A 24306-nucleotide genomic window follows, 5' to 3' on the forward strand; every position below is an offset into this window, starting at 1 on the left:
TATATATATATATATATATATATATATATATATATATATATATATATATATATATATATAAAACGAAATTTAGTTAAAAAGAATTAAACTACCGAAAAAAATTTCAGGGGTCCCGGGCTACCCCGGACTCTACATTGGATCCGTCCATGCTAATAAACAAATTTGGAAAACGATGGACAAGTTCAAAAACCTTTTTATTTTTTCAAAATGTTATTTTTTTTTCAATGAATAAAATAAATGAAGGGTTATCATTACATGTTTGAAAAACATGATGATCTTTTTTAAATTTTAAAGTGTTATTTTAGTTATTACATGTGAACAACCATGGACATAAAATGATTTCTTTATGGAGAAATTATGACATAAGACAAAAACACCCAGGCCTTAATTGATTGGACTCCTTTAATTAATTAAGCTATAAAACCAAAACTAAAAGGCATCAAAGACAAACACGTTATTCGCTTCGCAAACACCAAATTCAGAACTAACAAAATCCACAAAACCACTTCAATTCTTCTCCTAAACCCCACACATTAATTCCGGTTTTAGAAGTTAAGCATATGTTCTTGAGAATCAGTTCTCCGCCCGTAAGTTCTTCCTTCTTTTCTCTCGAATCAACCATTTAATTGGAAAACCAATCACGGGTTTTCTTAATCCCTTCGTGTTTTTCTCTTGGGTTTATGTCCTAATCGTGTTTTAGGTCAAGTAGATGGCGGAAGAAGAAGAAACCGACGATAAGTTAAGGAGTTGAGTTTTCTTCATATGGGTCATGCTCTGTTTTTCTTTGAAGATGTAACGAGGATTAAGGATTTGATTTTGAACTGAATTTGAATTTGAATTTGAAAATGGGGAGGGGAACTAGAGAAATAAACCCTGATTTTTTGAAAATTGGGCTTGCTGTAGCTTTTTCTCTTGGCGGGATGCTTTTTACTTTTATCAGAAACAAAAGGATCAAACCCTCAAAATCTCCATCTGATCCTTCTAAATCTCCAGGTTTGTGTGTGAAAATTTTATTTGATTCATGTTTTTGATGAACATATATATGTTTTAGATCGTAATAACCAGGTGATTTCAGGAAACGAATCAGGGGGTTCAAAAAGTATTGAGCGTCATGCATCACATACACGCCATTTTGATCCTTTAGCAACTACGGATAAACATGTAAGATTCTTTATTGTACTCATATGATCTAATTTCAGATATTTCTGATTTTTTATGTTTTTTGATTCATAAAACCTCTCTTGTAACCTTTTTTTTCTAACTTCGTTGAAGAAAAATGGTAGACAATTTTGACTTTTTGTGGTCAAAGTGTTCAATTCTCAATTCCAAGTTCAATATGATTCTTGAGATTTGAAGACAACATTGATGATTCTATAAAATTCGCTTACAAATACATTAAACTGATAATGGTTGGGTTTCGATTTGTAAGATAACTGATAGTAATTTTGATCTCGATAATAATAAGTTTGACTTCAGATTTTGCAGGATGAGTTGCATGATTCCAGGTTGAATCCCCATAAAGACACATATCTTCTACCTGAATTCATCGACCTCGTGAAAGAATTTGATACAACTTCCATGAAAACCAACACCGAGCTTCCAAATCCACGTGTCATAAAAGACAACAACGAGCAAGAAATCAAAAACCTTCGAAACATGGTCAAAACCCTAAAAGAACGAGAGAAGAATCTCGAGATTCAGTTACTCGAATACTACGGTCTCAAAGAACAAGAAACTGCAGTCATGGAGCTTCAAAACCGCCTTAAACTAAACACCATGGAGGCTAAGCTTTTTAATCTCAAGGTCGAGTCCTTACAAACTGAAAACAAGAGATTAGAGGCACAAATGGTGGATTATACGAAGGTTTTGGCGGATCTTGAAGCTGCAAAAGCCAAAATTAAAGTTCTGAAGAGTAAACTTCGAGTAGAAACCGCACATAATAAGGAACGGATCTTGAATCTGCAACAACGAGTTGAAAAAATGCAGGACGATGAACACGAAGGTGTTGTTGGGATTGATCCGGAGATTCAATTAAAGCTCTGTAAATTGAAGGATTTGGAAGATGAAGCTGAGGAATTGAGGAAGTCGAATTATAGTTTGCAGATTGAAAAATCGGAGTTGGCTGAAAGATTGGAGAATGTTCAGATACTCGCGACAGCTGTCTTAGAAGACGAAGAAGTAATATATTTATCCATTTTCTTCTTCAAAACACAAACCACACAAGATGCATATTGCGTTCTAACAAACATGAATGGATGACGAATCAACAAATTGTTCTGTTTGTCCCGTTTTTTCATGTGTTTTTCTTATTTCATTTTTTGCAGACGGAGAGGCTTAAACAAGAACGCGAGCGTTTGAAGCAACAAAACGAAGATTTAAGCAAAGAAATCGAGCAACTTCAAGCCGATAGATGTGGCGATGTGGAAGAACTTGTGTATCTTAGATGGATTAACGCTTGCTTAAGGCACGAACTTAGAAATTATCAACCGGGACCAGGTAAAACAATGGCTCGAGATCTTAGTAAAACATTGAGCCCTAAATCGGAGGAAAAAGCTAAACAGCTCATCCTCGAATACGCTAACAAAGAAGGATTTGGGGAAAATGGCATGAACATTCAAGTTCCTGAACTGGATTCCGATCAATGGTCGAGTTCTCAAGCTTCTATCCTCACGGATTCCGGCGACCTCGATGAATCTCTAATCGACGATTCATCTTCTCGTAAGACCCACAATAGGTTCTTCGGAAAGCTCATGAAGCTCTTAAGAGGAAAAGACAGCCATAGCCCTAACCACCTCCCCCACCTCCACCCTCACCACCACAACCGCCATCTCAGTCATAGTAGAAATTCGTCAGTAGAAGATATGAATTCTTATAGCGAGTCGTCTTTTGGCCATTTAGGGAGTTCTTTTAAACACTCTGTGGATTCTCAAAACTCGATTAATAGGCATAGTGACCTTGGGGGGTGGATGTGTACCAATAGACGGATTGATTCCATTGCAGAAGGCGAAGGGATTGGTGGTGGCGGTGGTGATTCCTCGGATACACCTTCTTCGTCGGATGGTAAAAGATCCGAGCTGGTGAAATATGCAGAAGTTTTGAGAGACTCGAATCCGACCAGATTTCACCGAAGATCTGCACAGTTTAGTTCGTTTTGATCCATTTTTTCTTGTTTATAGCTAGCTTAGTTAGAAATCCAATAGCTGATTTTATATGTTTACAACATAGAAACTAGAAATCACCCTCTTAAACTTAAGCTTGTTTTATATGTAAAATAACCCTAGGAAAACCACCAATTTGATGTCAATGGTGTTTTTGACTTTTTGTTCATCGTTTTGTTGGGGAATGTATCATACAGTGGAATTTGTATATAGCTGAAGACTATAATCAAAGGGCTTTTGGCCTAGACTAGAGAATGATTGGTGGTTTTCCTAGCTCATATAGCTGAAGACTATAATTAAATGATTCTCTTAAATAAGAGATGATCATGGGTTCAACTATTATTAGAAGATAGATGATATATAAGATTAAATTATGAGTACCATAATTTGTTTATTATGGGTATTATTTATTATAAGGCTATGTGTAGAATTGGCAAAACTCAATACAACCCGTCAATCCAATTGTACCAACCTAAAGTTACAAGATTGGGTTAGTAAATGGGTTAATCCGTTTAACCCATTTATTAAATAAGTTAGTTTGGGTAAAAATTATCAATAATTTTTCAACCTACCAATTCAATTATTTTTAATATATTTAATTAAAAAAATGTTATATTAGCCCAACGAATTTGTCAAGTTTGTCCGATTTGGTCACCAAAGTTATTTTTTCTGCACAATAGGTTAGTAAACTTGCATATTTGTTATCAATTACAACATTTTAAGAGTTGTGAAGGCGTCATCCGATTTTCTTTTGCTTATTTGGCATTTATTAAATAAATATTTTATTTTGTCAATGCCACCTATGCAATGTTACGAGGCCTACAATAAAATTAGGTCTTCTTCCAAACAATGTATGTTCATCCCGGTAAACTCCAATTACCCATCTTCTCTCAAAAATCGATCGACAGTCAGAGCAACATTTCAGAGATAAACGAAGATGATGATGGTTCTAGTGGAGTTAGGATTTCAGATGATTTGTTTGTGCGGAATGAGAGCGAAAAGGAAAGGATTTGAGAACGATGAAGGAACATATTGAAATGGAATGGCTGAACAAAGAAGAGAAATTTCTGGGAGGCAACCTAAAACTACCGACGACCATCAACTTCGACTTAATTGGAGGTAACTTCCCTCAACGATCCAACAAAAAGCCCCTTCAAAACTAATCGACTTTGCTTGTAATTTTATGTAATTTGTTGGATCGTTAAGAACGGTGATCTTCTATTCTTCCATTTTTTGTGATCTGCAATATAGGACCACCGGGTACAAGCATGAGGAGGAGGTGAGGTGGAGGTACCGTAAAAATGACAGTTACCATAACGAAAGATACGAAATCATGGGTCTTTTTTTTTTTTTTTTTTTTTTTGTAATTCTCCTTCAAATACACGTTTCCATTACCGAAATCTGAGTTGGGTTTTGCTATTTGATGAATTCTCTTGTTGTTCCTCTTCAATTCTCGAAGGTATTTCTCACGATAGGCAAGTGGGTTTTGTTTATAATGTATTTTAATTGCAAATGTGGGTGTGACTAGGCAGACATACACATTGGACATTTTTCCTATTTAATTTAATAATTCTTTAAATATCATGTCTTGATTGATTGAGTACTAATTCAAAAATTATGATGTTGTATTCTTATTTATATTTAAAAAATATAATCCTAATTCAAATATTTTTTTGGTGCTGACAACACTAGCCATTTTCCAAATCATTTTGAAATTAAAAATATCTAATGTTATTTGAGTAATTTATTTGTATTTGTGAATTAGGATTATGCGTTTGTCGTACTTTGAAATTTTATTTAAGGTTTAAACTAATTAAATGGTGTAATATTTAGTTAATTTATTTACTTTTTCATTTTATTAGGTTAATCCAAGTTTAACTAATTAATTTAATAAGTTGTGTTGGGAACTATATAAACATGTTAACTCAATAAAAACCATTTATCTGAAAGGTTGGATTGGGTTGGAAATATCAATCCATTTAGATAAACATGTTGGGTTAGGTTGAAATCTTCAACCACTTAATAAATGGGTTGAACTCGAACCCAACCTAAGTTGACATATTGCCAACTCTAGCTATGGGTCGACAAACACCAACCCTGAGCTTTGCATGCCGAGCTCGACGATCCAACATGGGAAAGTCTTGTAAATAAGAGAGTCTCTCATTCTCATTCACTTATCCCTCGCTCGACAACCCACCTCCTATCTTTTTCCTAACTTGACAAAACTCTTCCCTTCCTTGTTGGAGCCGAGGTGGAAGTAGACCTCACAATCGTAACATTCGTTTAACAAAATACATTTAGGGCAACCCAGTTGTTCATAAACCCTTATTCATAAAGTAGAGTTTATAAGAAAACAATGTGGAATCTTAATCACAAATCTGCTGATGTATGTGTATAATCCGCCTTCACAATCCGATAAGTACTTGTAAAATATTTAATCCACAACTTTAAGCACAAAACTTAGTGAGTTCCCCTAAATATCTGTAACGCTCGGTTCTGGATTTGCTTCGTTGTTCGGGGCTGCGACCTAATCATCAGCCGTCATAAGGTTTATGGCCTTGGGAAAGGAAGGATTTGGCCCAATTTGGATGTGGGTGTCATAATATAAGTGTTCCAAGTGTTTTATTGTGTCTTCGGAGGCCAAGGGTATAATCGTAATTGGGATTCTCGATCTTTAATGGATTTTGGGTTTTATTCAAGAGTTTTAAGGTCTGGGTGTGTTGTAGGAGCGTAGGGTTTCTCGCCACCTTTTCGTGGATGTAAGGTTCGTTGGAAACGAACCTAGAACGAGGGAGTTATGTTACTTTGAAGATATTGGCAGATTGGGTCCCTAATGGAAATAATTGGCAAGGCGGTTCCATGCATGCAAGGATGCATGCGTGTGTTTGGTTGGGTACGTCCAGCGTAAAGTTGGAAATGGACTAAGATGTTTAAAGTTGTATGCCCAACGTAATGTGCTGAGTCCCAAAACCCTAATTTTTAGGGTTGGCTCATTATTTAAACACCTTAAGTCCTAGGTGTGAGCCTCTCTTTCATCCTCCATTGTCATAAACCCTAATATCGAGCTGTAGCCTCATCCTAGAGTGTTGTGAGCCATTTTATGTGCATCTTTGGTGGGTTTTTGTGTGTATTCAATTGTGGAAGCTTTGTGCAAGGTGGTGAATCAAGGGAAAGGCTTGTGGATCTTGACTCTTTGCTACATTTTCAGCTCATAGAAGGTAAAAAGTTATAACCTTGCCCATTATAAGTCGATATCTAAGATCATGTGGGTTTTGGTCCCATTTTGACCTCATGGGTAAGATCGAGTGGTTGAACACCACTTTAGGAGCTTGGAGTTGCTACTCCTAGAATTTATGAGGATACAAGTTCATAAAGTTGCCACCTTTAAGGTTAAAAATCATTCATGCATGTTCTATATGGATTCAGTTGGGTATTAATAGGTTAAGATGGTCTTTGGGTCCCTTTGAGTCATGCAAATGCATAAAGGTGCTGAATTTATGCATTAGGAGTTTTATTTTGAGGCTCCCTGAAACTTTGGGGTAAAGTGCTTAAGTGGTTAAGCCATAAAATGAGTTTTGGAAATCTACGGTTATGCCCTACATAACCAGAGGTATGCCCAGTGTACATCCTTTTGGTCACGATCCGGATTCCCTCGAGTACACCCAACGTAAGCTGAGAGTACGCCCCACGTTCGTGGATCTGTGTGTTTTGGGCTTCTTTCCGTCTTTGGGGTTGAGGCGTTTTGTTCATGGGCTGGGCTTATATATATTTTTGGGCTCGTTTATGTCTAAGGACTTTTGGATAAATGGTCTTGTTTAGGGTTTGCCTTGTTGGATTTAGGAGTGTGTTTTTGGGCCTTAGTGGGCCTAATGGGCTTGAACCTCGTGGAGTTTTTGGGCTTTGTACTTTGGGCCTTTTTGGGCTATCCGTGATCATCTGATGGGTTAAGTGAATTATTGGGCTTAAGATAAGTCCCCTATGGGGTTATGCCCAATTTGGAAAATTGGGCCATTAGTGGGCTTTTATGGATTTTGTGGTTTTGTGTAACACCGTAAATTTTTAAACAAATTTTTAATTTTAAAATCACATAAATCTCATCAACACATATCACAAAATACCCGAAATGTCAAATTATTAAAAACACATGTTCTTAGTTGTTTGAATAAAATCCAGGATCCTCAGAAGCATAACTCCCTCTTGTGTGTACAATCAAGCTGGCGCCTTCTCGTGATCCCTAGAAGTACCTGAAACACATAACACGGTAAACACGGAGCTTAGTGAGTCCCCGAAATACCAAACACATCTTATTAGCCTCTCATGGCTATATCTCGAATAAGACCTCCGGTCAATGTGTCTCAGTGGAACCCTTCAGTCCCACAACTCAGGTGGACCCTCTGGTCCCATTTCAACAAAGTACAGGATAATATATATATAACATAAATCACACGACGGAATGCATGATATCACATATTGCAGTATAAGCACATAGATCAACATATACACATAATACTATAACAACATAAGTCACGAAGACAGTATGCACAATAACACATATCATATTATAAATAAATAAGACCCTCCAGTCAATAATGTACTAATACCCTTCGGTCTACAATGTACCGAGACCCTCCGGTCTATAATGTACTAAGACCCTCCGGTCACACATAAATTAGCACACATGTAAGTATAATGAGAAGACCTACCTCGGATGGCGGACAGATCCTACAAATGTTGTTGTTGTACTCCAGACTCTGGCCTCTAACACTGAGCCAAACCCATAATTAACCTCATTAGGATCTAAGACCATACCTTCACATATTAGGTCTAAATATGGTCCACCAACCCGGCCCATAAGTAACCCAAGCCTATTGGGCCCACTAAGGCCCAACACCAAATGGGTTCACAAAGGTCCACTAATGGCCCAAATTTCAAAATTGGGCCCAAACCCTCATTTGGGCCTTACCCTAAAGCCCATCTACATATTCTAGTTCACGTGATTGTTCTTGGATAACCTATCAATAACTCAATCATCAAGGCCCAATAGAAAGGCCCACCTCGAGGCCCAAGCAAAGTTAGAGTTTTCACATGAAATGGCGTTTAGGGTTAAGTGTTCTCACTTAACCTAGCAAGGACTTAACCCATTAAGTCCATCACTCAACTAGTCCATTCACATAATGAAGTCGAGTATAATTCACAATATCACTCTAATAGTCCAACCGCGGGTCCCGATAAAATCCAAACTAACAAACCCAAAATTAGAGTTTTCCAAACCCTAATTAGAGTTTCTAGCCTAATAACGAACCAACATTTCCAATGGTGGTGGTGGTGGTTCCTGCCGAAAAAGTGCATAAACAACCTCACACATAAAAAAAACACACACACACACAGCCACCTCCCATGGTGGCTGGTGGCGGCCAAGGGTGGCAGAAAACAACAGGTGGAAGCTACCACATTGAGGTGGTGGTGGTGGATTTTTCCGGTCCAATAACTCGCTTACAACACCACAACACAACCTAGCATACTTAGATCACGATTCAACGTTGAAAAAAACGTACCTACACACGACCACCCTCATGGCGACATAAGGCAATCAGAGGAGAAGAAAATTCGTTGTGGCTTCTGCTCGGAGTAGAGATGGCGACGATGGCACAACGATGGAATAAGCGGAGGGGAAAGGATCATCGCAGCAGGGAAACGAGGGTGAGTCCTTCCGACGAACGACGGCCACAATCGTGCCTCACAGCTCCGGCGACCATGCGACGTTCAGCTAGTTCACGACGTCCAATAGTCATGAAGGCGGCCGGATGGCGGTTAGCGACGACAACAGGTTGGTTTAATCGGAAAGATGAACGGAACAAAAAAAGGTGGGGGCTGAGACGTCTCACATGGTGGCTGAAGTCCATCGCTAGGTTTAGGGTTTCCTGTTGCGACGAGGGGAAGGCACTGGTTTAATACCGTGTCCATTTCAACTATGCTCTAATATTCACTTCGGATCCCTCCCCATCATTTCTTTTTTAACTTAAATCCAATAGTTATAATACAACCCTCCACTTTAAGAATTATTTGCAAGAAAAATCCTAAAATTACCTTTTAACCCCCATGATCTCAATATTGACACATTCAATCCTTCCTTCTCACAATTCCCTTCATTATAAGTCATAATAATTACCAAACACATCCTAACTTCTAAAAATCTTTACGAGATAAATCATGAAATTACACTTTAGCCCTCGAAGGTCCAAATTATATTATTTGAATCCCTGAAACCCACACCTCGCTAAATATTATTGATTTTAGGTCACTATTCATATTAACCTTTATCCATTTATTTATTTAATATACGGGATGTTACATTTTGGGCTTGGGCCTTAGTTGTGAGTCTTGTTGGGCTAGGGGCAAAATGTTCATTTTACCCCGAGTATGGATTATGGATCATGGTTTGGAACCCAATTACTAATTGAGTGATATTTTGGTGTTGTTAGCGCGGGAAGTTGTCAGGGCAACAACTAATGATTTCTTGCAGTGAGCTTCAGCAGTGCGAGGTGAGTCTCCTCACTGTGTTTAGCGGGTCGAAGGCACCAATGACGGCCTATAGTTTATTATGTTAGGATGTTAGTTGTCTGCGTGACTCTTTCATGTGAATGTATTGGTATGTATGCTGGGAGGGGCACGATGGTTATTCTGAATGCTAGTATCAGGTTATGCATATATGATTCGTATGTAGGCGGGCCCCAATGATTATACAGTATGCTATTATCTTTTCGATTTTCGCATATGTTGAATGTTTATATGATTACATGGTTATGCGAGTGTGGGCGGGGCCTGTATCTCAACGGAGTGTGGGCGGGGCCAGTATCTCAGTCGAGTGTGGGCGGGGCCCGTATCTCAATGGGTGGGGCTCGTTATGCGAATGTGGGCGGGTCCCGTATCCTAGTCGAGTATGGGCAGGGCTCATATCTCAGTGGGTGGGGCCCGTTATGTGCTTAATTGTGTTTGGTATGAGGTATATTGGGGAATTCACTAAGATTTGTACTTACGATTTTCAGTTTATGTTTCAGGTATTCAAATTTTCAAATGGAAGAGCTCGGGACGATCGCAGCGCATACACCTGTGTTTTTCCGTAATATGTGATCTTTGGGAATGAACTCTGATAAATGCTTTGTATTGAAATGTGTGGCTATGTTTCAAAAGAATTACTCGAGTGTTTTGAATATAATAAAAATGAAAATTTTACCATTGATTTTTGGGATGTTACAATATCGCATACAACACATCATACAATCAACTACGAGTTACCAGCAACCCTGGGGACTATAAACGGTCCCAGTGAGCTAATAGCATGCCATGTGGATTAACAATAAACCTCATGGTTATCAGCAACCCTAGGGACTATCATCAGTCCCATTGACTCATATTAGTCTAGGACTTATCATCAACTCGGTTCACATATAACAACAATCACCAAAATAAGAGCTAGTTGGTCAACCAACATATACTAGCACATAGAAAGGTATAGTGAGAAGACTCACTTCGGAAGTAGCAATTAAACACCACAACTCTCATCGAACAAAGAATGATCCTACATGGAACCTAGCAACAATAAAGAGTACACTCTCAGTCTACACTCCAAAACGCTTAGTTTGACCAAAAGTCACTTCATGCCAAAAGTCAATTGTCAAAGTCAAAGCCAATGGCCAACAATACTAACAGATGACCCTTACATCGTGACCAGACCTTGGTCACGTCGTGAACATAACAAAGATAGTCCCAAGATCCTCCATCGTCACATCGAGATACTCTTCAGGTCACGACGTGACCATAATCTTAAGCAAAATCCTTATTGTTTGAGTCCTTAATCCATTAAGTCTTTATCTCTAACTTTCCAGAAGGTTTTAAGGGACTCCAAAGGTCCATAAAAATGACAACTTTATGGACATGCATGCTCCATGCATGTCCTCTACCCATCCTAAGTCAAAAGGCAAGAAAATGACCCAAACTTCATGCAAGATTCAAAATCCACAACCAATCCTTAGATCCATAAGCTATGATGCTCAAGGGACTCTGGAGGATCATAAAATTGCCAACTTTATTCCATCCATTCACTCAAATCAAAACCATGAACCAAAAAGGGACCAAAACAACTTAGATCTAAGAGAATAACCAATAAAGGTAGACGCTTCAATCCTTGAAAATGGTCTAGTAGATGATATCAAAGATGAGAAAGTGTTTCTTGCTTAATCCTTGCACCACTCCTCCTTATACTTCATTTAAAAGAGCACCAAAACCACTAAAAATGAGCCAAAACCACCAAGATGAACTAGGGTTAGTTTTTTTGTTTTGAGGTTTGAGGGAGATAGATGTTGAGAAATGAACCCTAACATCCAAGTTTAGGGTGCTTAAATACGAAGGAAACCCTAAAAGATCATGAGTTGGGTTGTAGTCCTCTTCACGCCGTGTAACGCCCGAGTTTCAGGGCTAAGCATATTTGTCAATGTAATAGTCTAGGTCAACTATTGTAACTCTTTTTGAAGTAATAAAGATGAAATATTTGAGTATTATGTGAATTATGTGTGTTATTGTGCTTATTATTTAATTATAAATGTATAACTAATAAAGAATAAAAATAAGCGTTAAAATTAAAGTGTGAGATAAACCCGATATCTCTACATAAAGTTGTAGTTGTCAAAACAAGGATTCCGGGGATATAAGAAACGCCGAAATCCGAGTTATAACGAAGAAGTTATGACCCGTCAAAGTTTCGCGACAGAACCGACACGATACCGGGAAGCGTAAATAGTGAATTTATGATAGAGTGAAATTTAGCCTTAGCGCTCTAAACGAAAGTCGTAGAATATGTTAAACTAAGAAAATCGATAAAAAGAACGCCCAAATCTGAATTTTAGATCGGTCGATTTTTAGCCGACGGGATCTAAATGAAAGTTGTAGTACTCGTAAATACCAACGCTGGCTATAAAGAACGTCGATAATAGAGCTCGTATGCGAAAGATATGGACGAAGCTTAGTCCCTACTTTTCGAGCGCGGCGAATTCGATACAATTTTGTAAATCCGAGATAGAATGAGAATTAGCCAACGAGGTCTAAATGAGAGTTGAATATCTCATTAATAGGAACTCAACGGTAAAAAGACAGAAAAAAACGAAGCTCGTATGCGAAAGTTATGGACGAAGCTTAGTCTCTACTTTTCGAGCGCGGCGAATTCGATACAGTTTTGTAAATCCGAGATAGAATGAGAATTAGCTAATGAGGTCTAAATGAAAGTTGAAGATCTCATTAATAGGAACTCAACGGTAAAAAGACAGACAAAAACTGAGCTCGTATGCAAAAGTTACGGACGAAGCTTGGAGACTACTTTACTATACACTTCCTATAAATAAGAGATGAACTCTTCATTATTTCCTCACACCTTCAAACCTTTCTTTCTCTCTAACTTCTCTCTAACCTCCCTAAACCCCTCCCAAGTCTAGGGAACCTCCCTATCACGAGAAGAAAGCCCCGGAGCGCCCGACGGCTCCGAGAAGAAAAGCTTTCGGCTTGGAAACGCTGCTCCAGCGAAGCCCGGTTTTTAATAAAAACCCGCTGTAAGTGAGTTACGCCTATACTATATTTAATATAGCTTTTATTTAATTATGTTAACATTATTAGGACCTTAAAATAATTATTTGGGCTATTATTATGAGTTATATTGAGTGTTATTTAACGCTTATATAATAGTAATAATAGCTAGACTATTAATTAGTCGCGATTAACGTTAAAACTAAACTCCAGTGGTATTAATACTAGGTTTTGGTCAAGGAAAATTTGTTTTAAGAAGTAACGAAGAGCTGTTCTAGTGCCGAGTCACCACCTTACCAGGTGAGTGCATAGTTACTTTCAGCTTACACATAGATACGAAGTATTTTATATAAATTACGTGCTATGTGTGCATATTATCTGAACACTTGCTATCTATGCTGGATGAACATTGTTATACATGTTTTCAATGATTTAAACTGTATATGTATTTTATATCTACGAAAATGTTGGGGTAAAACATGGTTAGATGTAATAAGTGATGTGTGATAAAATGGTGAGAGGCCTCGATGTTGATGTTGTTGATTCTGTCATCTAGCGGAGTATGGATGACGACCACAGACTCTTCTAGACAATCCAGTGGAACACTAGCAGGCTCGCAACCTGTAGGTGTTTGTGAATGATGTGTTCACCGGTGTACTCCAACCCCCACATGGTTGCCTTTAGGACATTTATTGTTAAGGAATCCCCTTAGCAGTAGTGTCCATCCCGATGATGATCCTTAGACTAGGTCCCTTATGATAGGTGTTTAGGGACGTAAAGTGAGGATAACGGGAATGGGTAATCGGGTTATTTTTGATTGATGAAATTAATAAACTTATTTATTGTGGGTTGAAAACCCTATGCGCTCACAGGCTCCCAAGCCTGACCCACTCAGTTTTATGTATTACAGGTAGTGGCGCTTGAGCATAGATATGATGTTTGGACGAGGGATTACGGATATATGCCTGTAGATATGAAATAATGTAGTAAGGCTTATATTGTACTGTTTATGCTTTTGATCTGTACGAACATGACATCCCAAGTCTTTTAATGAAATACATTTCTATGGAAATGCTTTTGATAAATCTTTATCATATTTTGTTTTGGGACAAATTCCGCCACACTTTTATTTAAAATGTTACTCTGATTTTCAAACAAAGCATAAACGAAATCGGTATTTTCTGGCCGTGAAAATGGGGATGTCACATGCCGTGACCAACTATATGTCACATCATGACCACTACTCCAGATGTGTGTTCTTATTCTTCATTCATCACGTCGTTGAAAGACTAGTATATGATCCTAAGTGTCATATACTAACAACAACTTGATACAAATGATCATTTATTAGATATTGATTTTGATAAATATTCATAAACTCTTATAATAACAGGGAAAATATTTATTTCAAGGAAATAATTATTTTACAATACAAGTAACACTTTATTTCATATGGTATGAATATAATATGTCATGTACATCCTTTTGGACCTAATAAGCCTTTTGTATTTTAGCAAAAGACAAAGTTTATATCTTATAAACTTTGAGTTTATAAAATACAAACTCTTGATTTGTCTTTTCCTTCTTGGAAATATGAGATAAAGAGAAAAGACCTTTGCATTGGTATAATGCAAAAGAATCAAATCAAGGGTGATATGTTCATGATATAAGGGGGACAATGTTGTCTAAAAGTACTTAATGGTTAATGACTCTTGGACCATAATTCTGTTATAAATAAGAGGTGAGTGTTCTCATTTTTCTACACACTTCTCTCCTTGGCCGAGAGTACATTCTTCCCTCTCTATCTTCTCTCAAAAGTCTTGAGCTTTGAAGATTTAGTTGCTTGCATTCTCTCTTTAAGTCATAATCTTGTTTTGGCTTAGAAGCTTATGAGTTGTTACTAGCACTACATCAAGTTGGCACATAGGGTTCATCCTCACTCCATCAACTTCCAAGCCTCCCCTAGAGGACTCTAAGTTCTTCAAAGGTTGTTACCACTTCTTCCTTATATGATTGTGTTTTAATTCTTTCCTTTACTTGCAAGATGATCTTTGGTGGGTGATAAAATATTTATGTTATTTTGTAAAACTCAAGTCTTCCGTTTGTCATTATTTGTAGTTTTTGAAACTAGTTTTATAAATAAAACCCAACAGTCGTGACCTCCTTATGGTCATGTCGTGACTCATGGTTGTTTCCCAAAAATCATGCCTCTGACTCCTTAATTCCCCACACTGATCCACTCTTGAAACTGGGTGTTACAACAATGGAGCGAGTTTGGATTGGATCGGTCTTGATCCAAACCCATTAAGCAATTTTCAAATGCTGATCCAAAACCCGACCTATAACCCACATGTTTTTGAATAATTAAACTCATATCCTTATCCACTAGATCAAAGAATTTCAACCCTTTTACCCAACCCATTTACAATATCAAGATTATGCTATAATTATGCCTTACAACACATATAACTTGAATCGCTAAAACCAGACAATTTGAGAAAATGTCACACAATTACAGACATGCAAGTGAAAATGACACACAATTGGAGTAGATTTCAATAACACATGATTTCAGTCAGGCACGATTTTAATAAGTCCCTGGATTTTAAGTCATGATTTTGGCACAATAACTTAAGATTTCAATAACCAGTAAGACAACAACAAACAATACCAATAACACACAATTGAAGTAGAGAAGATGATATTAATCAATTTTATTAGAATTTTAGAAAACAAACCTGACTGTGGAATGTCGATTGCAGAAAACCCTTTTACGAAACGAGATAAATTGAACCCTTTTCTTCTTGTTCTTGGTTGTCGTCTTTGACTGTAATACTAATTTAATATATTTATTTGTATTGGGAGTTGACTGGAATTCGACCATTAGGAAATGGGTAGTGGAAGTGGAATGATTGAACTCCTCGAGTCCTGTACATAACATTTTTTTGGTGATAAATGTACAACTTATTAATAATAAAATTATATTTTAAAATTTTAGATGGAGGAGGGGGGGGGGGTAGTCATAAACGGATCAGATCAATAGTGATCCGTACCCGATCCTTTTAATAAAATGGTTAATGGGCACGGGTCATTAAAGGGTAAATGAATTATAAAATATGATCCAAACCCATTAAATTTGCATGAGTTTGGAGCGGATCAGGGTCAAAACCCATCCTGTTATCAGGTGAACCCGATATGTCTGAGACCACTCCCTCAACCTAATTGGTACTCTTTTAAAAGAAATTTGCAATATGGCATCTGGGTCTTTTTAATATATACAAATCATACTAATTGTAAATGGTAGACCACAAATTTTGTTAGTTTTGAATTCCTTTATGAATTTCGAAACAAATTTCAAAACAACTATTATTAGTTATGAAGTACTTTTAAATTTTCAAATACCTTCTCAATAAAAGTTGACAACTAGTTTTGTAAATTTCCAAATATTTCAATCGTAAACTTCTTATCAGCAGTGTTTTAAAAATCGGTTTGAACCGGCCGGTCGAACCGGTTGGACCGGGAACCGGAGGAGTGAGGGGTTCAACTATCACCGGTTTTATATTGATTTCTGAACCGGATTGAACCGGCCGGTTTTTAGAAAAACCCGTTGAACCGGTCAAAATAAACCGGTTCAATCGGTTAAACCGAATAAAAACAATGAAAAAGAATCATTTACATAATAAACTTTCATGATTTTTTTCAAATCTATTTAGTTTTCTCTAAATAAAAACATATGACAAATATTATAAAGTTTTTTTTTTATATGTGTATATTCATCTAAAAATATATTTTGTTTTGGTATTATATTTTATTTTTCTTTTTAACGTATATAGATTAATGTAAAACACTAAAACTTATGATTATGTGTTATTTTAGTGTATTTGGATTCATCTACAATTTATTTTTATGTGTATTTTTAATGTTTTAAAAATAATGTTACAAGTTCAAACATTAAAAATACACATAAAAATAAATTGTAGATGAATTCAAATACACTAAAATAACACATAATCATAAGTTTTAGTGTTTTACATTAATCCATATACGTTAAAAAGAAAAATAAAATATAATACCGAAACAAAATATATTTTTAGATGAATATAAACATATAAAAAAAACTTTATAATATTTGTCATATGTTTTTATTTAGAGAAAACTAAATAGATTTGAAAAAAATCATGAAAGTTTATTATGTAAATGATTCTTTTTCATTGTTTTTATTCGGTTTAACCGATTCAACGGGTTTTTTCTAAAAACCGGCCGGTTCAATCCGGTTCAGAAATCAATATAAAACCAGTGATAATTGAACCTCTCACTCCTCCGGTTCCCGATCCAACCGGTTCGACCGGCCGGTTCAAACCGATTTTTAAAACACTGCCTAAATCTACAATTTTATCTAAAGGTTAAAAAAATGTATACCTAGCTATCCCTGGTGGTAGTGATTCGTGTGAAACATTAGTCTTTAACACTTCCACTTGAGCGCTATCGTAGAAGGAAAGATATCATTCCTAGATATTTGGAATCATGGGTCTATAGAATCTTCGATCTTGGGGATCTCCGATCACTATTACTCTCTTGTTTCTTGCTCATCTATCCAAAAAGTAATTCGAACCAACAATACTCCTTAATCATCCGAATATAACTTAATGGTTGATTAGGATGACCATCATGCAACTCACCATTACTTAATCTTCATTGTCTAATAAGGATCATTAGATGGCAACTCCGATAGCGTGTAATCATAAGCATAAGCCAGGCACATTTTATTATTTGTTCATGGATCGACCAACTTGTTAAAATCTTTCATCGCTAACCAAAGGTACACTAGCTAACGAGGCATTATTTATGACAACATAATCCCTATTTACTTGGTAATGCATACAAACACCGACTTGTATAACGTTTTTTAGGACCACATGTTTTGGGTAATGAGACGTTTTCTTAATAATCTTGTTTTTGGTTGGATGACAACTCATATACAAACAACCTTGCAATTCACCATTACTCATTTTTAGTACATATGGACTATGAAACGGGTTTAACAGAGCTCGTCAAGATGGTGTCGTATACCAATGTAACCATGAAAGCTTTGAAAAACAGAAAAACTCATGAAAAAAATGAAATTATTTAAAAGTCATATTAAGTAACAAAATTTTGTTTGAAGCACAAGATCCCAAATAAGGCTTTAAACACCAAATATTTTTATTGTCAACTAAATTATTATATAATCATTTTTATAGTTATTTTCTTATTTTTATGATTATCTATTTTTTATATTTATTGTCGATATACCTTGGTTTGTTTGGCGGATATGGACCAAATCAAAGATCAAGTTTTTAATATATCTTGAATTAGAAAATTTGTTTGAAAAAAATTCAACAAATCAAGACCATTTGCTCTTAATGGAAGGGTTAGATCGGATGGTCACTAATTTTTCATGGTAGTTGCATAATCCAACAAAAAGAAATTTTTTTATCTATATATTGTTACGATTATAATGTAACTTACATTTATATAAAAATAATATATGAACAAAAGAATGAATCAAGAGGAAACTTTGACATGGATGATGTGAATTTAAAGTTTAGGTCTATAATTTGTTTAAAAAAATTTACAGTAAAGTATTTGAAGGGATCCTAACGAAAATATAATTGTGTCTAATAATCATACTTTTCTTTTAATGCAGACAAATAAAATAAATATCTCCTACAACCCAATTAACTTTTTTAGTCGTTTCAATTAAACCCCAAAAAATTCATTTAAATTTTTACCGCCTCTACCCAAAATGGTGCCAAAAAAGAAAAAAAGAAAAAAAAACGGTTTGCAACGGACTAACAGACTCCCTCTCTCTTAACGTCTCCACCTATATACATGCGCGCACACACACGCAGTCACACTCACACACACACTTCACATCTTCAGAGTTCAGACGCCATTGATACGCTAGGTTTCTTCCATTCAATCTCTCTTATTCCTTGGTTATGGCAATGCAGATTCTTCTTCCAACCCCACCGCCACCACCTCCGCTGCTTCTACCACCTGAACACCGGTCTTCACTCTACGCCGGAGACCTTCACCCAGACATCACTGATAACGAACTCTATCACCTTTTCTCCATGATCGGCCCAGTGTATTCTGTTCGCATCTGCAGAGATCGTTTCTCCCGTAAATCCCTTGGCTACGCTTACATCAATTTCTACCTCCATTCTCACGGTAATCACTATTCACAAATTAAACAACTGAATCTCTTTGTTTCTTTGTTTGTTGGTTTATAATTATTTTGGTTTCTGGAATTCTTTATTTGATTGAACCATTTAACAGCGGCTGTGGCGTTATCTCGATTGAACCACTTTGAGTTGAGAGGACAACCCATAAGGCTAATGTGGTGTCAACGAGATCCGCTTACGAGAAAAACAGGAGTAGCGAATTTGTTCGTGAAGAATCTTGATCCGTTCGTCACAGATGCTAAATTGGAGAAGATTTTCGGAAAATTTGGGAGGATTCATTCTAGTAAGATCGCCAAGGACGACAACGGTAACAGTAAGGGTTTCGGTTTTGTTCAATTTGATTCAGAGGAATCCGCTAATGATGCTCTTACTGCCCTAGACGGAACCACATTTGAAGGAAAGATCATGTATGTTTCTAAACTATTCCTCTGTTTCTTCTCAGTTTGTCATGCTAATTCTTTACTTCAATTCTTGCTGTTCATTAAACCCCATCTTCAGATCTCGATATATGTTCATGGGTTTTAACTAGTTTTTTCCGATTTAATTCATCTCATATTACCACTTAATTCTTTTTATAACATTCTATTTGATGTTCTAATCACATTCTAAACGATGATTTATTCTCAAGATCTGTCGCCAAGTTTCTCAAGAAAAGCGAGAGGAAGGAGCCCGAATTTACAAACGTGTATGTGAAAAACCTTGAATCGGATTTCACGGAAAGTCTTCTGAGAGAAAAGTTTTCTGAATACGGAAATGTCACAAGTGCTGTAATCATGAGCGATGCCGATGGGAAATCAAGAGGTTTTGGATTCGTCAACTTTGAGTCACACGATAGTGCAAAAAAGGCCATTGAGGCTCTAAACGGTGTCATAATCGGTACAATAAACATCTTAATTTTACACCGTATCTTGCTAATTTTAGGTGATTTCATGATTCAATTTGATGCTCGAATTAAAAACAGGATCAAAGGAATTGTTCGTTGGAAAGGCCATGAAGAAATCCGAAAGAGAAGGGTTCCTGAAACTGGCTCATAAAAAAGACACAAAGAAGAACACGTCGAATCTTTATGTGAAAAATCTTGCTGCATCTGTAGATGAAAAAACTCTTGAAGAAACTTTTGGCGCTTTTGGGAACGTGGTTTTAGCCAAAGTGGTTCGCTATAAAAACGGAATCAGCAAAGGATTTGGTTTCGTGTGTTTCTCAAATCAAGAAGAAGCAACCAAAGCTCGTGATTCACTTAATGGTGACCAATTTAATCATTCATCTTATCTTTCATTATTCTTAATTTCTCATAGTTAATGTCACTCTTACTTAAATATATATATATATATATATATTCAGGAAAATTTTACCATGGAAAATACTTGAATGTTGGAATTGCTCTGAGTAAAGAAGAATGTGCTCAAAAATTACAGGCTCGTTTTGGATCTCAATACATCCCATCATATCACATGCCATCGTTTGTTCGAACACCAGTTGTCTATGATCCATCATACTGGCAATCAAATGCGTATGGACGTATGCAAGTTTTTCCAAATTATAAACCTAAAGAAGGTGTTTACTCGAGCTATGATAAGGATCAAAAGATTCAAAACCCGTTAATCAACTATGAAGCTTACTTCCCAAAAGGGTCATCAGCCAACAAGGCTAATCATGATCAGGTAGGTTTGTCAATTTACTTAATTAGTTTTTGAGCCAGTTTTTAATCAGTTTTGTGTGTTTTGATTTGGCAGGGTCCGAAGAGGTCTAAAATGTTGTGGGAGATGAAAAATGGTGAATTGCAGGTGTCAGGGAAGAAGAAGGCGTTTGGGAAGGTGCAAGTTAATGGGCATGGGCATGGTTTAGAGGGGAAATTGAGCTACTGATTCACAACTCACAAGTGGTTTTTAGTTTTTGTGTAGAGATTTCTTGTGGTTTTGTGTGTTGTTGTTTCGTGTTTGAAGGTTTTAATCTCAAGAATGTTGTAATGAAACTCTTTTGACTTGTTCACTAATGGTTGTTATGCTTCATCTTCGCTTAATTGGATTGTGAAACTTGAATCAAATCATAGAAAATGGAATTTAGAACTTGTTTGGGCTTGTGATTTAAAATTATTATCTTTTCACATAACTAAATAAATTAATAAACGTTGTAATATTATTTTACTAGTTGCGAGACCATATATTAAATGGGTTAATTTAAAAAAAGTTAAATATAAAGGTCAAAATACTTTGAAAACTTTAAATTTATAAGAAAATAATAAAAATAATGAATTAGTATAATGAAAATGTTTTTTATCTTTTAAATTTAAACAAATAATTTAAATAAAGAAAAAGAAACTAATGAGCTTTAATTTTAAGAATTTTAAAATTAAAAGATAAATTTATTAATGAAGTTGATATCCATTTAATATTATGTGAAAGTTAATAAAATAGAAAAATTCATAAAATAACATATGGAAAAACATTAATTCAAAATAATCACAAAATTACATTTGAAAAATTGAATAAGAACGTGACAAATGATAAAAAAAAACTTTAATTTATTAGAAAGAACTTATTACTACACTCTTTAGAGCCTCAAATAATGTATACATAACACAACAGATACAATGACATTAATCTCCTTATCTTGAATACTAAAAATAAGTAAATCAAGAAGCTTTTGTTTAAAACGTGAATATAACATTAAGTATAGTGTTATTACCATCCCTTATCGAGAAAATTAACACCGATTCGTTATTATGAGATGAAAATCATAAAAAGTTAAGTAGACCCACGAACAGGTATCATATCTAAAGATTGGATTTGTTAAATATTAAGAATTAAAGAAAAGAATCAGAAAGTACGAAGAAATTGTGGAACTACTGAAAAGATACATAATTTTTCTATAAAGTGTAGTTATATTTAGGGCTATAAAAACATCATTAGTAAGTCATGTTGTTCGAAAATAAATATCCACGAAACAAAGCGGGAGGAAATATTCTTCCAGGTTGACAAGCACGAGGTCTTATTTGACAAGACGAAATTTTGTCTTATTACCGAGTTCCATTTTAATGATTATTTCTGTAACGACCGAAAAATACAACCAATTTAAAATTTTTCAAAACAGCTCGATTACATTTAAAATCTTTACAAAAAGGTTTCCAATACAAATCATTTAACGTGTTCCTAGAATCACATCACTATAAAATCATGAGGAGCGGTACGATCACGCCTTCGCCTTGCCACAGTCTCCTGAAGAACCTGAAAAACATGAAACCACCACTGTAAGCCCGAAAGCTTAGTGAGATATCCCCAAAATACCAATCACAAATACCATACATGCATAACATGCCATAACATATCCAATCACAGAACAACCATGCACTTCGGGTCTACTGTGTGACTGGTCCGCCGCACCGGCCTACAGTCCACCTGGTCCACCCTCCGAGTCTATCCACATACATCGAGTCTACAGTATGACTGGTCCGCTCGCACCGGGCCTTCAGTCTCTCTGGTCCACTCTCCGAGCCTTCGACATGTCTGGTCCTCCCTTTCGGGGCCTACAGCCTATCCGGGCCGCTCGCTGGGCCTTCGGGACAACCGGTCCGCCCTGGGTATCTTGGCCTACAGCACACAGTAGGACCCGCCTCAACCCAACTCCAGTCCAAACAACCATGTGCACATATACATACAATCATATAGCAATTCACAGTCAACAGGCAGATCAAACAGATCACATAGCATATCATCCTCCTAACCAGGATACCGACCTAACAGGTCACTAGCATAGCATCTCCCTATCTCTCAGGATACCGATCTCAATCAAATCTCTAACATATACCATCCTAGCTCTTAGGATGCAAACATAACAAAACAACAACATAATAACAACTACCTGGATCTCAATCCGATAAGGGCCGACCTTGGTGCCTTAGACCCTGTTGATATAGTGAGGATAACTCACCTCGAAACTGCCGACTGAACAGATAACCCGAACTGCTCCGATCACTGATATGATCTCCACCACTGGACAACCGCCAATGCACTGAACTCAAAACAACAATCAACAATTACCAAAATACCCCTGGAAACCACTGGTCAACCCTTGGTCAAAGACAATGTCAAAGTCAACCCCTGACTGACTCTACTCGCCGAGTCAACCCGATGACTCGTCGAGTCCCCATACTCGGAACTTCCTTCAACCGCGACCTAACTCGCCGAGTCACCCCGAGACTCGTCGAGTTCAACAACTTTGAGTCCACTCGCACACAACTCATCGAGTCATCCTTTGACTCACCGATTCTCGACTCGACCAGAAAATATTGGGACTCTTCGACAAGAATCACCGAGCCCAAGAACAGACTCGCCGAGTCTAAGACTATCTTCAACCTACTCGCCGGGTTGTTCATACAACTCGTCGAGTTCCAGGCAATCTTCATCCTACTCGCCGAGTTGTTCATACAACTCGCCGAGTTCCAGGCCATCTTCAAGCAACTCGTCGAGTCCACCCATGTGGCTCGCCGAGTACCACCGGTCTGAATCCATACAGAAACACTCCAGGCCATGCAATTGCTCCAAAACAAAGATCTAGCCTCCTACAACTCATCCATCACGTAAAGTGGCAAACTTTACGTGAATCCAAAGAGATCTATGCATTTTGCACATTAGGGCTAAGGTTTGGGACAAGATAGCTTCATCCAACACTCAACACAGGGACTTTCATGCATTCCAACTCCTCTCCATCCCAGATCTGAGGTAGCAACCTCAGATCTAGCCTCTAAACCCCAATACATCCAAAGGATATGATCTCAACACCCCCAAAATGAAGAATCTAGACAATAGCAGCTCAAATAATGGAAAGATACCTCAAAAGGAAGCTCCAGAAGAAGATTATCCCGAATCCTTGCAAAGCCCTTTGATCCAAGCCTCTTCTTCTTTGGAATCTCTTCAACAACCACCTCGCCAAGCTCTAATTTGCTCAACAATGGTGCTTCTCCATGATTTTAGGGTTTCTGGAACTTAAGGGGGAACAAAGAGGCTGGGGGGAAAACATAATGATCTTTATATAGGGTTCAACCCCGAGAATTAGGGTTTTCTCTACTCAGCGCCTACTCGCCGAGTCCATCTCACTGACTCGCCGAGTCGGCTACTTAACACGCGACCCAGTCGCGACTCTACTCGCCGAGTCCACCCATGGACTCGCCGAGTCACTCTTTCCCAATTTACTCTTTTAGCCCTTCCACTCTACTCTTGATATTTCGGGATGTTACAATTTCACCACTGCTTCGTTTGGTAAGGAGTTCCGGTTACATGAGTTTTCTTTGGTCAAAATGGGAGACTCATTGAAGTTTCAACATGTATAGGAGGTACTTGAAAGTTGAAAAA

At 37.0% G+C, this 24306-nt stretch overlaps 2 protein-coding genes across 6 annotated transcripts; both read left to right on the forward strand.

Annotated features, from left to right (window-relative positions):
* The first annotated feature begins 433 nt into the window (after positions 1–433).
* LOC111900074 (protein CHUP1, chloroplastic) lies at positions 434–3413 on the forward strand. 5 transcript variants are annotated; one of them, XM_023895956.3, is made up of 5 exons: positions 434–587; positions 701–993; positions 1076–1161; positions 1477–2178; positions 2325–3413. In XM_023895956.3, exons 2-5 carry the CDS (start codon positions 846–848, stop codon positions 3153–3155), a joined length of 1767 nt encoding a protein of 588 aa, XP_023751724.1. In that variant the 5' UTR covers positions 434–587; positions 701–845; the 3' UTR covers positions 3156–3413. The 5 variants fall into 5 exon arrangements, with proteins under 5 accessions (XP_023751724.1, XP_023751726.1, XP_023751727.1 ...); XM_023895958.3 differs by having other exon boundaries at positions 1486–2178; XM_023895959.3 differs by having other exon boundaries at positions 1088–1161.
* A 14903-nt stretch (positions 3414–18316) lies between these two features.
* Positions 18317–20978, forward strand: LOC111900091 (uncharacterized). The gene is made up of 6 exons (XM_023895977.3): positions 18317–18944; positions 19053–19365; positions 19587–19834; positions 19920–20201; positions 20300–20619; positions 20692–20978. The coding sequence occupies exons 1-6, from the start codon at positions 18713–18715 to the stop codon at positions 20821–20823; spliced, it is 1527 nt and encodes a 508-aa protein (XP_023751745.1). The 5' UTR covers positions 18317–18712; the 3' UTR covers positions 20824–20978.
* Positions 20979–24306: the final 3328 nt, after the last annotated feature.

The sequence above is a fragment of the Lactuca sativa genome, chromosome 1, assembly GCF_002870075.4.
Source record: "Lactuca sativa cultivar Salinas chromosome 1, Lsat_Salinas_v11, whole genome shotgun sequence".
NCBI lineage: Eukaryota > Viridiplantae > Streptophyta > Magnoliopsida > Asterales > Asteraceae > Lactuca > Lactuca sativa.

Excerpts from the sequence above, each read along its gene's own strand:
- LOC111900074 (XM_023895956.3), top strand. The coding sequence starts at position 846 with ATGGGGAGGGGAACTAGAGAAATAAACCCTGATTTTTTGAAAATTGGG. Across the intron at positions 994-1,075 it reads TGATCCTTCTAAATCTCCAG|GAAACGAATCAGGGGGTTCA; the intron begins GTTTGTGTGTGA and ends AGGTGATTTCAG. Across the intron at positions 1,162-1,476 it reads TAGCAACTACGGATAAACAT|ATTTTGCAGGATGAGTTGCA; the intron begins GTAAGATTCTTT and ends GTTTGACTTCAG.
- LOC111900091 (XM_023895977.3), top strand. The coding sequence starts at position 18,713 with ATGGCAATGCAGATTCTTCTTCCAACCCCACCGCCACCACCTCCGCTG. Across the intron at positions 19,835-19,919 it reads TCTAAACGGTGTCATAATCG|GATCAAAGGAATTGTTCGTT; the intron begins GTACAATAAACA and ends AATTAAAAACAG. Across the intron at positions 20,620-20,691 it reads ACAAGGCTAATCATGATCAG|GGTCCGAAGAGGTCTAAAAT; the intron begins GTAGGTTTGTCA and ends TTGATTTGGCAG.